This window comes from Alligator mississippiensis, chromosome 2 (genome assembly GCF_030867095.1).
Source record: "Alligator mississippiensis isolate rAllMis1 chromosome 2, rAllMis1, whole genome shotgun sequence".
Classification (NCBI taxonomy): Eukaryota; Metazoa; Chordata; order Crocodylia; family Alligatoridae; genus Alligator; species Alligator mississippiensis.
The window spans coordinates 185,485,018-185,498,670 of NC_081825.1; the positions used below are offsets into that span (position 1 = coordinate 185,485,018).

The 13,653-nt window shown below is 40.3% G+C and overlaps 1 protein-coding gene across 11 annotated transcripts in view; it reads left to right on the forward strand.

Annotated features, from left to right (window-relative positions):
• AP2A2 (adaptor related protein complex 2 subunit alpha 2) overlaps window positions 1-13,653 on the forward strand; it is a 90,446-nt gene that overhangs the window by 46,746 nt on the left and 30,047 nt on the right. For 6 of the 11 annotated variants that reach the window (XM_019494133.2, XM_014604205.3, XM_019494134.2 and 3 more), the window contains exons 3-8: window positions 8,179-8,321; window positions 8,481-8,674; window positions 10,813-10,942; window positions 11,511-11,612; window positions 12,467-12,575; window positions 12,812-12,962. In XM_019494133.2, the coding sequence (XP_019349678.1) occupies window positions 8,179-8,321; window positions 8,481-8,674; window positions 10,813-10,942; window positions 11,511-11,612; window positions 12,467-12,575; window positions 12,812-12,962 (829 nt within the window). The remainder of the gene's footprint in view (window positions 1-8,178; window positions 8,322-8,480; window positions 8,675-10,812; window positions 10,943-11,510; window positions 11,613-12,466; window positions 12,576-12,811; window positions 12,963-13,653) is intronic. The other 5 variants (XM_019494136.2, XM_059722570.1, XM_059722572.1 and 2 more) reach the window with 1 other exon arrangement.

Genomic DNA, 13,653 nt, shown 5'->3' on the forward strand with positions numbered 1-13,653 from the left:
AAGTTGAAAATGTCCCCTCTCTTTTTCTTTTATAAGCATGCCTGACTGTCTGCATAACACTCTAGCTTTACCTACCCACATCTTTAGTCGAACCATACGCAGTTCATGTCTCTTTAAGAGCTCAAAGGTTATGTAGTTAAAACTAAATTTACAAGGTAAAAGCATAATCTGTAGCTGCTGCTTTTTGTGACCAAGCTACAGACAATGGGGAATTTTTCAAGTCTTGCCTTGTCAGCCTGGCAGGCTTCCAGTTCTCCTTCAGCCTTGCTTTAACCAAGAATGATGCAGTGCATCTGCAGTTTGCCTTTTGGGACATCTCTTTTTTTTTTTTTTTTTTTAAAGCTTTCTCCTGTTGTTGGCATAATAACCTCTTGAAAGGTCAGTGGACAGATGTGCATGTCTTCCACACACCAGGAAACACTGGTTAGGGTCTGTGCATGTGTTTGCAAGATATGACTGCCCATCGCAAGAGGCATATACTTGGACTAATCTCAAAGTTTAGAGATGGCTTCTAGCAGCAGGACAAGACATTCCACTGCCTCTTCTGCAGTGACGGTTCCATGGATATTTGGACCCATCCAAAAGGGCAAGCTGCAGTGCGTTTGGTTGCTCTTTGAGCAACTCCACCTGAAGACCTCATTTCAAAATACTCTGTAAGACATTGACTATTACAGTAACTTGAGACTAACTTTTTGAAAACCTCCTGCCCTTGGTGACACTAAGAAACATACTTGCTGACTCACCCTTTTTTCCAATGGATTTGCAGATCTGTATTGGAGCAGGGGTTGACAGGCTAGAGCTCATGAACTGGATCAAGCTTGCAAGCAAGACTTGTATCTGTGTCACAAGTTGCAGCCTGCTTTCAGACAGCTGTGTTAAATTGGCCTCCTGTTAATTGATTAATATAGCCTCTAGACCAATACGGTTACAACCTGGATACCTGACTGAATACCAATAATTTTATCAATATCTAGAAGAGCTCTTGAAATATCTAGAACCATGAGATTCCAAGATAATTTTTTTTTTTTTTTTTGGTTGGTTGGTTGGTTGTTTTGTTTTTTTTTTTTTATACACTAAACTGCCAAAATGAATAGCCTGTTCAGATTCTCTGGTTTTGGATGACACCATGGATTAATTAGTCCTTGTTGATGAGCATGGGGAAGAAACCGTTTCTGTTATGCAATTCAGAACCACGAAAACCATAATCTGTGAAGAGAAGGGAAATTAGGTAGTACCCTCCAATATAAGGGCTGGCCATGTTTGGTGGCCAGCAGGATGTAGTCATATGAAACATCATAACCAGAAGGGAAATATGACTACATCCTGCTGGCCACCAAGCAACTTTGAGGCAAACAGACTATTCCAACTTTTCTCTGAGCCTAATCTGCAAAAAATGAGCTGTTCCAAACAGGAGATTTTTACTGCACCTTCAACTCTCCTATGAAATATGAACTTTCCTTTCTACCCAGGAGAATGTCTTTCCAATCTTTTCTCCAATTCCTGATGAACGGTGTTTGTGCCTGAAAGCTTGCAATTAGATTTTTGCAAAAAAAAAAAAAAAAAAAAAAAAAAAAAAAAAAAAATCTAGTTGGTCTAATAAAAGAGATCACCTCTGCCACGAGTCCTGATTGATCTTCACTAGTACCTTCACATGTTCCTGGGGTGTGGTGGTGGTTGTTGTTTTTGTTTGTTTTTTTGGTACATTGGTGATCAGCATCATGGATCTGCTGGCATTTGGTTTAAGAACAGTTTCTCCTGTTTTTGAGGGGGAGGGTTTAATTTATCTCCTTTCTAACATTTGGGCATGTGATAGAGGTTAAACAGATTAGATGTACTAATCATGGATGGCTTGCTTATACTGTTCTGATGGCATGATTGGAGTAGCAAGCTTCTGTTCTTCCCTATTGACGTTTTTACTAATTTATAATTAATCTTCTTTTGCGATCGGGCTCCATGATCAATGTTCTTTATTCCCAAGTTGTCTTTGGGAGACTTAATGAATTGGTCATTGAGAAGAAGATGGGTCTGACAGGAGCTATTAAAACAACTAGGGATGTAACTTTACTGTTGGTGACATGGAGACAATGATATGGGTTGGATCACTTGACCATTTCCCTTTTTACTAATACTTTTTTTCCTCCAGTAGCATGTTACTTCATGCTGTCAGGTCAGATACTGGACCAGATGGACCCTTTTGGTCATAGCTGCTGCAGCAATTCTTAAGTAATATGTTGTGAAACAAGCTGCTGATGGATTTAAAGATGTTAGTAAGGGGAGAGACCACTTGTCCTTAGGCTTTACTTTGTCCCTGACTAAGTAGTTCCTTTTTTGCCCCCAGTTCTCCCTTTGCTGCCAAGTGCCAGAGTGAAGTGACCTAGACAGATTGGAGGATCGGGCCAAAAGACATCTTGTGAAGTTCAACAAGGACAATTGTAACGTCCTCCACTTAGGATGGAACAGTCCCATGCACCAGTACAGGCTGGGGGCTGACTAGCTGGGCAGCAGCTCTGCAGAAAAGGACCCGGGGTTGACAGTGGACAATAAGCTGAATTGGAGTCAACAGTGTGCCCTTGTTGCAAAGAAGGCTAAAGATATACTGGGCTGCACTGGTAGGTGTGTTGCCAGTAGACAAGGGAAGTGATCATTCCCCTCTTCAGCACTGGTGAGGCCACATCTGGAGTGCTGTGTCCATTTTTTGGGCCCCCACTACAGAAAGGATGTGGACAAATTTTGGAGAGTCCAGTGAAGGGTGATTAAAAATGGTGAGGGGGCTGCGGGACATGACTTATGAGGAAAGACTGAGGGAACTGGGCTTATTTAGTCTGGAGAAGAAGAGAATGGGGGGGGAGAGGGGGATTTCATAGCAGCTTTCAGCTACCTGAAGAGGGGTTTAAAAGATCATGAAGCTGGACTGTTCTCAGTGGTGGCTGATGAGAGAACAAGGAGCAATGGTCTCAAGTTGCAGCAAGGGAAGTTTAGGTTGGAAATTAGGAAGAATGCTTTTCTCACAAGGAGGACTGTAAAAACACTGGAACGGGTTACCCAGAGAGGTGGTAGAAGCTCCATCTTTGGAGGCTTTCAAGACCTGGGTAGACCAAAGCCTTGGCTGGGATGATCTAGTTGGGGCTGGTCCTGCTTTGAGCAGGGGGTGGACTAAATGACCTCCTGAGGTCCCTTCCATCCCTTATTTTCTATGATTCTGTGTATATTATGTGAACATACTGTTCTGCGGTACTAGCATCTTCCCATGAACTCAGTGCTGTTCCCTTGCTCATTCACATAGTTATTTAAGAATAATGGGGAAATTCTCTCATTTTTTGAGGCATATTCTTTTCCCCTGCGTTCCCACCTTTCTGTTCTCCTCTCACCTTCCCTCACGCGCTTCTTCCCGTCCCCCCCCTCATTTGGCAAAGGCATCCATCCAGTCTCTTTTGGCTGCGGTTGCTGAGGTAGTATGAGTTTGTGTCTTGTATGCCAAGCATTCTGAAAATAAGCTGCAGTGACTACAAGCAGCAGCTCTGATGCAGCTGATCACTTGTACAAATGGCTTCTGAATCTTTGTAGCTTAAGGCCCTGAAGTTTTAAGCATCTGGACACCAAAATAAATGGCCTGGCTATCAGTGAATATTCTTGGTACTTCAGAAAATTGGGTCCACTTCTTAATTTCCAAACAGATTTTATTAACCTAAATTTAGGCATCAAAGCTTTTTAAAATTTGTTTAGCATATAGTAGTTAATCAACAGGCCAAAAATGACCAGTGAGGTCTAAGCATATGCAGGGAATCGGGCTTTTGGGAATAGTGCAACGCTTCCAGAGATGCAGGGCAGAAAATCTTTCTGGGCAATCTTCCATTTCTAAAATGTTTGTTTCATAAAATTCATTAGTAACAATGAATGGATGCCAGTACAATATTAGGCAAGCTTGGCAGTTTCAAAATTGTAATTAATCACCTGAAAAACATTATCCCTAGGAAGTGTGCGAGAGAATACATGCATTTTTATTGATTTGTAAACAGGAAGGTAAATACACTTGCACAGTCCAAACCAAAAATCAAGTTGTCAATTCATCTAATTGACTGTGCAGGCCAAATCAAAACCAAAGCATAGCATATCATGCACAGTTCTCTGGGTGTGCTAAAATTAGTGTCAACAGTTTTCAGTGCCTTCATTTTTTTTTCTTAAATGTAAACAAACAATGAAAAGGAAGTACATGGTATTGTGTATTGACTTTACGTTTTTTACAAGCTTCCCAATAAAATAATTTCTTTCCAAATAAAACTTTTGAATTTTAAATGTTTGAAGGTAACATTTAAACCACATTAAGTGTGCTGTATCTAATTTTTCTCCTAATCAAATATTTCAGTTCAAATACTTGTGGCTATTGGGACATAATTTACATGGGGATACTCTTTTTTTTTTTTAGTTTTGTTTACTAAATAAAAGTCAAACATGCTAAATCAGATCATGCTCTATTTAGGGCATGGAAATTTTCTGGAAATCCCACATCTCTGAAACACTTACATTTTAAGACTTCAGTCATGTAATACTACCTTGGCTGACAGTGCCCATCATAAAGAAGTAGTCATTGATTTGACGGATATATAGATGTTTTATTCTGAAGCCTAAAATAGCTGACAAGCATGCACAGCCTTTTGAATAGCTGATTCCTCTGAAATGGTGTTTATGCTGACTGAACTCTTAGGAAATCAGCTCTGTCTGATCATCCGATTCCTTAAGGTCTGGAAGGGGAAGGAAGAAATAGTGACCAAAACTCCATGGTGTTTGTTTCTCTCTACCAGTAACTCCTCTGAACAAACTTGCTTGCCATGCAACAAATTTGTCTGTGTTGTTCAGGTTGTACTGCTTGCTGCATATAGTACAAAATAAAATGGGGATAAAAAACACTAATGATTTTAAACTTTCAAAATTTCTATTATAAGGAAAAGACAAATCTCTCTTTGAGCACACCCTCTTTTAGTAAAAAAAAAACAAAAAAAAAACAAACAAACAAAAAAAAAACCACCAAAAAAACCTGAAACGGAATGGGAAACCCCGTAACACTTTAACCTTTTTTTAAAAATGTGCCTTTTAAACCTCACATGAAGCCAAGTGTTTTAGCAACTGTGCAGTGTTTTGGGCTTTAACTAGCTATTTAGAAGTGGAGACCAGCCTTCATAGTAAGGTACAAAGTGCCACTGCATTAACCATAGACCGCTTTAGACCAGGGGTCAGCAGTCTACAGTTTGTGGTTCAAATCCAGTCTGTGAAGAGGCTTGTTTGTTTTCATGTGGCCTGCCAAACACAAAAAAGGGTTTGTGTTTTAGTTTAGTTTATTTTGTATGAGAATGTGCCCTCTAGTGGCACAATATCTAATGACTGTCACCTCCAGCCTTATTTAGGACTGAGCTGTGTTAATTTGGCCCACTTCGTAGAAAGCTGACTTCGGTTTTCAGACTATAATTCACGACCATGAAGTCTTGTTTCTCACATGCAATTGCTAGTTTCATCCCTGTACTTACCAGTTCAGTGTCACTTCTCAGTGCTCTAAGGGACCTCATGAACAATATCTGCCTACTAAGCTGTATTGTAAGACTTTCAGCTGGTTTTCATGTCGGCCTCTTTTTATTAATTTTTTTTTTTTTTTTTTTTAAGGCTCGAGGTGTCAATTTTTTTATAGTCTTTTAGTAACTGTATGCAACTAGAATATATTTGGAAATTGCATTTTAAATCTTTCAAGTGATAAGATGGCTGCTTTCCTGTTCCAGTGGCTGAACGTACATGGGTTATTTTGCACGTCTAGGTTTTGAACTCTTCTTGCATGAATATGTAGTGTTTGGATCTCATGACTTGGATTTATTTGGCCATCTAGTTTCTAAACCTCTATAAGAGGAACCACTTAATGAAATCATGATCAGCTTGCCTTAGGCCTGTTCCGGGGTCGTTTGACCCCATTATTCTTTCCTGCCATGGCAGGGGGTCAGACTTGATAATCTGCTCAGGTTCCTTCCAACCCTACTAACTGTGAAACTTTGAGTTTTCAAGTTCTCTTGCTTTATGCAGCTGTCAAGGTGGCTACTACAGTGATTCTCAACCAGGTGCTACGACACCCTGGGATACCTTTTTGAGGTCCTGCGCAAACATGATTTGCGGAATAATCAATAGCCTTGGAGACTTTGAATTGGGGATGTATAAAACATCTAATGAGTTGTTATAATCTAATATTGCTTTGGGTTACCAATTCTTTTAATGTATAGGCTGTGGTAATGAAGCAAAATAGGTACTTGTTGCCTGTAGAAACAGTCAAAACTGCAAATTGGGCTCGCTTGGCAGTTGGAAAATTGCTTGAGGTAGGGCTGGGGTATGGCTTCTTAAAAGCTCAGATCAAGTATATAGTATAGACATCAGACAGCAAATTGTCTTTAGCCATCATGGCTCTGCAGTTAGCAGCACCCACTCAGTTTCAGGGCTGCTATCAGAGGCTAGATGCTCTGAATTAAAAATGCAGGGTATTTTGATCTGCAAACAAGTAAGCTGAGGCTAAATTACAGTGTAAGGGGCATTAATGTGTTATGACTAGGCTATTCTCTGCTTTTTTCAAACGAATTGGTAGACTTGTGTTTTCAATTGACTTAGATTGTGCCTTCCTAATATTGAAATGACTAGGATTGGCAAATGACCTCCATTTTTACACTGAAGCAGGTGCTGTGAAACGAAACAAATATGTATGTAGATGAACTGGAAGTCAGTCTGGTGACTATTCATAATCTTCATCCAAAATAAAAATATTTCAGTAGGATGTAAGCAAGTATTTGGATTTTTATTCGGGCTCTGATTACACACCTGCATGTCAGGAACATAGGCCTGTCTTCGGTTTGCAGGTTGGGGTGGGGGGGAGGAGTGTTTGGTGGTTTTGCATAGTGGAATGTCACTAGCATCACGAGTATCTTGTTTTCATTTTTTGTCAGTTGGAGGTGCCAGCTTCTAAAAGCCGTTTTAAGTGCACTAAATCAAGGGTGTCAAACATGCAGCCTGTGGGCTGGATCCAGCTTATGACCATGTGCTGCATGCTGTGCCAGTTTGTGGGCTGGACACAGTGCCACAGTTGTTTACTCGCGTGGGATGTGCATGCTGGACCAACTCTGTGCACTGGCTCTGGGGCCAGTCTGGATTGGCCTGTGCTGGAGCCAGTGCACTGGCCTGTCTGGTTGGGTGCTGCATACAGTGTGTACCCCATGCCAGCCCACTGTGCCACAAGCAGCGCCACTTGGTCCAGCCCACATGCACTGTGGGCTAACCCCACTCCAGGGCTTATGCTGTCTGCCACATGTGGGCTGGACCTGGAGCTGTGGGCAGTGTTTGCAGCACAAAGGGCCAGCCCAGGGTGCATGCTGAACTTGGTACCCTGCCAAATAGCCCTGTGTACTGACTCTGGCATCTGTGGATAGCCTATGGCCTGATCCTGACCAGCCCCAGAGCCAATGCTTGGGGACAGACAAGTGGGGCACCCTGTGCTGGCCCCTTGAGCTGCAGGTAGTGGTTGTAGTTCTGGGTCCAACCCCTGAGCTGGCTATAATCCAAGTCCTGTAGTAAGGCTGCTTGTGGTGCAGGGGTTGGACGTATGGGGTGCCGTGCATTCAGTGTCCTGCCAAATCAGCCATGCCCACTAGCTTTGGCACATCCGGATCTGGCCCAGAGACCCTCATCTGGTTTATCGGGTTGGATGAGTCTGACACCCCTGCTTTAATTGCTCTGTAGTACTTCTGTTGTATGGGTAGAATAGTCTTTTGACCATTGGGTTTCCTATTTTAATTGTTAGTTCTTTATTGAAAAGTTCCAGTGGCTGGATTAGAAATACTGAAACAATTGTCATTACTTTATGGCAGTCATGGAAGCACTTGTACTAAACCTGGTTTAAACCCCCCCCCCCCCCCCAAAAACCAATTCACTAACCCTTTAATAGGTACCCGTGCTTAATTCTTATAATGTAAGCTTTTTCTTTAGATTTGTCAGAACGAATACTAAAAAGTGCATTTTAAGCATGCATGCATGCTTGCAGAGATTACCTAGTGTATACAATATACAAAGAATGTTGTTTACTCAGGCACTTTCCCATATAAAAACAGCTGTTGGGTTGTTCATTTTGGCATTGATTTCTCAACTATGGTTTCTGCTCACTAGGTGACAAGGCCCTGGATGGCTACAGTAAGAAAAAGTATGTCTGCAAGCTCCTTTTCATTTTCCTCCTGGGCCATGATATTGACTTTGGTCACATGGAAGCTGTGAACCTGCTGAGCTCAAACAGATACACGGAGAAACAGATTGTGAGTAAATTCTTCCTGAAGAGGGGAAAGAGTCTCAGATGTTTCATACTGCCTAGTCTAACCTATCTTGCTTTCATGTGCTTAGCTACCTAGGTCAAGAGTATCAAACTTAACTTGTTTGGGTTTTTTTCCCCCTTTTGTCCCTTTTCTGATCCACAGGGATATCTCTTCATCTCTGTTCTAGTGAACTCTAACAGTGAACTCATTCGCTTGATAAACAATGCAATCAAGAATGATCTGGCCAGCCGCAACCCCATCTTTATGGGACTAGCTTTGCATTGCATTGCCAATGTGGGTAGTCGGGAGATGGCAGAAGCATTTGCTGGAGAAATTCCAAAAATACTTGTTGCTGGGTAGGTACTGAATTTGAAAGAGCCATATAAAGTATTAACTATTTGTTTAACTTGGCCTCACTAATCATCTAAATCTGTCTTGGCAGGTGGCTGAGGGGTGTGTATGTGTATATACAAGCAAGCCCCACTTAATGCTGTTTCGCTTAGCGCTATTGCTGTAACACTCACTTTAAATTGATATCTGATTTCACTTAGCGCTCATCAAGTTTCATTAACGCTTGCGGTCACCATCTTGAGTTTAATGACCCGCTTAATGCTTGGTTTTTCAGGAACCAGTTAAGAGCACTAAGCAAGGGTTACCTGTACATGCATACATTTTTCCAATAACTGGAGATACTTAACACAGGTTGAAAATCAGGTTGCTAGGTTAAGTCCCCGAAAGTAAATGCAGACGTGTAACTTCTCGTTTGCCCATACTTAGCTGACGTTTTCAGTTGATCTTTTGACAGTCTTGGGCACTGACCAAACTTTTTCTTTTCAGATATGCATGGCAGTGAACAAAACGGTGAAGTGTTCAAATGTGTGTGAATTTCTATTTTCGGTGTAAACGCTAGCTCTGCCCCCCCCCCCCCCCCCGTTTTTCCATTTATGCAAAGCATACAAAATTGGTAGTTAATAGATCTGAAAATGCCATGTTTAAACTAGTTTTTCCTTATTTAAACAAAACCCATCATAAACTTCTGTTTGTTCTCATTAGGAAGATGGTATTACCTTGCAGAGTACTTCTTGGTGTCCTCCAGAATCTACCTGTACTATCTACATGTACATAGGAATGTCATGCTACTGTATTTACAAATCTGACCTAGTAATATCTAAAAGACTTTCCTCTGTTTGGCCCCAAAATGCCCTGATGAAACTGCCAAACTTGGGTTTATCTGATTTAGAATTCCTTACCACGAAATGTGTAGAAATTAAGATCCCAGGACTCTACTTATGTCCATGTGAATTTTAAGGTTTGGGCTATGTAACTAGTTTAAGTCTAGCTTCTATACACATTAAATTGGTTACAGTACAAAAAGATTCACACACATTGGTATGCCATTACTCACTCCTCCTCTTCTAACATGGTTGCAATTTAGTTCTTATGCAATATTTTCAGTCTTTTAAATGTCAAGCCCTCAAGTTAGGAAATACCAGGAATACGTGCCATCCAACATTTAACTCTGCCTTTTTGCCTCATTCAGGGCGTGGGGTGAGCAAGGATTTGTGTACATATGCATGCAAGATTTGGGAGGGGGAAGGGGGAATAACATGTGATGACTATACAACTTATAGTTTTTATGTAATTAAAAACAAGACTCTGCGGTCCACTAAATGTAATATTTCCTAATTCTTCAGGGCTGGACTCTATTTTAAAGCATTTTTCTATGACCAATGGAAAACCCGGACCCCTGGTCACAGCAGTTACAACAGTGTAAAGCTAGCTGGGGAATGTGTATAATTGGTTAACTTGATTTATTTATAGTAGTTTTGCTGCAGCAGCAGCACAGAACCCAATCTTCACTGAGCTCTGTGTTGCTGGTGTTAGACAACTGAAGATGCCTAAGTTAGCTAGATGTAAAGCTAGGTACAGTATCTGTGCCGAACTGCAGTGTACTCAATACCCTTCTTGAGTGCCCAAAGTGTTAATTAGTTTTCATCTTTATATAAAAGGCTTCACTTGAGGATCCAGCATCACACACTTGTCCCTTTTTAATCTAGGTACATGACCTATATTCCCTTTTAGGAAAGGTTAGAACTGACACTTATTTGGTACACTTGTGTCTTGTCCTATGCTTCTAGTGATAATGTAGGTTCTCACTCCTTTTCTTGAAGTAAGGCATAGAAGTGCCAAAGCATCTTTTATTTGAGGATGCAGATGAAGTTGTTTTACCAGATACTAAAGCTAACCAACTCATCCAGTCTGCTTTGTGACAGATTTTAAAACCATTTAAACAAAAAATATTAAACTAATATCAGAGCATAGAAAGCTTGCATTTTAAATAATCCTCTCCACTTCCTATTCTTGTTTGGTTTTTGGTAACACTATTTTTAGTTTATGTAAAGTGCAGCCTTATGTAGTACCATAACTGTTATGGTCTGTTATGTAGTACCATAACTTCTAACGTGGGCTGAAATGTGGTGGTGGTATTTTGCAGAGACACCATGGATAGTGTGAAGCAGAGCGCTGCCTTATGCTTGCTCCGTTTATACCGAACTTCTCCTGACCTTGTTCCCATGGGAGACTGGACATCTAGGGTGGTGCATCTTCTCAATGACCAGCACTTGGTAAACTAAGCAATACGTATATCTTTCTTCACCCAAGCTCCCTCAACTTCCATCCCAGGCACTGGAGTAGAAATCAGTCTTGTGTTAAATAAAACGTTGATAAACCAATTCATAATCTACATACATAGCTTTTGAATGTAGCATAGATTGGCTGCAGTGTCTTCATGGGGGGAACAAGCTATCCTGTGGTCTCCCTTCTTAGTTACTGTCTGTGCCAGTTTTATAAATGCAGATGTATCTAGACTTGGCCATTTTAGATGCACCTTAGTGATTGGTACTTTTGTGCATGTCTTTTCCCCTCTGGTTTTTGGTAAAATATATTCCTTAATGATTTTAATAAAAATGCATGTGAAAGACGTATTTTGTCCAAACACCGTGAGGGTTGCAGTTTAGAGATCTATTGTCAGTAACAGTGAATGGGGGGGTAAACTTAAGTGCCTCTGTAATTGTTTCATTTGAAGTAAGTTTGTTTAGGTTGTTGTTGTTGGGTTTTTTTTATTATTTATTTATTTTTAGGACTCCTAATGATCTCTCCTGGATCAAAAACTTATTTTTTTGTTTCTTGTAGGGTGTGGTTACTGCAGCTACCAGTCTGATTACCACGTTGGCACAGAAGAACCCAGAAGAGTTTAAAACTTCAGTCTCTTTGGCAGTATCTAGGTTAAGCAGAGTAAGTAAGTAGCGTTAAACAGCAGTGCTGATAAATGATTGAAGCTGTCTTCCTAATTTTGTAGACCAGTTCTTTTTAGGACCATGAACTAAATGGAACTTGTAAATTTAAGCAGCACCCCATTTCACAAACTAGCTTATTACAATGCTTGCATCCTTGCAGTGGGGTAGGGTGTTGACCAGGAAGGAAAGAACCTGAGCCTGTGCTTATTTCTTTATGCCTTACAGAACACTTCAAAAGATCTTGTGGCACCCCAGGGTGCCTGTGCACCCTGGCTTGGGAACCGTTGTGCTAGACAGAAGCCTGTAATTTATTTATTCCCCCCCCCCCCCAACAGCTGTATCAATGTTTCTAAAATAAAAATCCTGTCTTAGGGGAGACTAATGACTAATATCTTTTTTTAGTGCTAAATTTCCTCAAACTATGGGGGGGGAACCCTGTTGCTATATAGGTACGCAGAACAATTTCATTAGAGGGAACTCTTAAGACCTGTTTCTAAAACTGCGTTCCAAACTAACAGATGGTTCAAAGCAGTACAATTCTAAAATTCCCTACTCCATAGGGTAAGAACCCCAGCTTTTGCCACATACTGTAAATACCACTTCAGATGGGTTGTATAATTCAGCCTGACAAGAAAACTGAAGCCCAATATTTTGGTCTTTACTCCACGGCTGTTGAGTTAGTCTTTTTTCCAGAAACCAAATGGTCCTTGCAGGGTCGCATCAACTCTAGTTTAGAATGATGGATAAAAGTTTTGTCACACCTTAAATTTGAGTTGAGGTACCTACTCTTTAGTAATTACTAAAATGCCTACTGAACATGTTTTCATAGATATGAACTACTTGCTTTTGCAGATTGTGACTTCTGCATCAACTGATCTTCAGGATTATACCTATTATTTTGTCCCTGCTCCTTGGTTGTCTGTCAAACTGCTGAGGCTGTTACAGTGCTATCCACCTCCAGGTAATGTAGTCTCGTAGTTGCCTGCACTGCATAACTTTACTGTATGTCCAAAGACCACCTGGGTAGTTGTGTGAACTTAATCCCAGACTTCAGAAAATTAGAATCTTCTCTCTTGCCACACTGGGTAAAATTGTCAAACAGTATTTTATTCTTTGAATTGGAAAAATTGGTGTGATACATATCCATGTCTTCAGATAAGCAAAACAAAGTTGTCCAACGGTTTTTCTTTCCTCCAGAAGACCCTGCTGTTCGAGGTCGTCTTACAGAATGCTTGGAAACTATTTTAAACAAAGCTCAAGAACCCCCAAAGTCGAAGAAAGTGCAGCACTCAAATGCAAAGAATGCTGTGCTGTTTGAGGCAATAAGCCTAATTATACATCATGACAGGCGAGTTCTAATTCTGCTACTCTTGATGCAAGGATTTTAGCTAGTGAAGTTAAGGATTTTAGTGTTTAATTTTTTTAGACCATAACATTTAAGGTTGTTTTTCTGTTAAGATCTTTCTGAAAGCTTACAGCTGCTCTATTACTGTGTTCTTACACATTTTACTGTAGCAATGTAAAATCTAGTTACACTAAACATATTCCTTAATTAACATTAACTTTTTGCTTATTAATGTATTTATTTTCTCTAATACTTGTGACATATGTACAGTCAACTCCATTGCATGCCTGCTTTGTAAAAACTGTCAATTACTTGCTTTTTAGTTTTACTATTCAGTTGCATTTGGTGTACAGCTGTAATCATTTGTTGAAATACCTCCTATGACTTGTTACAAGTTGAGTTTTTTGCATGATAGGGGCTGTGAAAAGTGTAGTTTTCTATCTGCTGTCACAACACGGCAAAAAATTCTGATCCAATAGCTGCATTTGTGTAGTAATAGGCTTGTTTTCCAGGTATTAGTTTAGTTTAGATAAATTTCTAGGATAAACTCCATGAACAGTGATCCATTCTGGACTGCTTGCTATACCATTGTACTTGGCAGCTTTTAAAATTCAAAATTTTAAATTTTAAAATCAGTTTTTAAAATTTATGGGGACAATGAAGTTTTTGTAGAATAGGGGCTATATTGTATCTT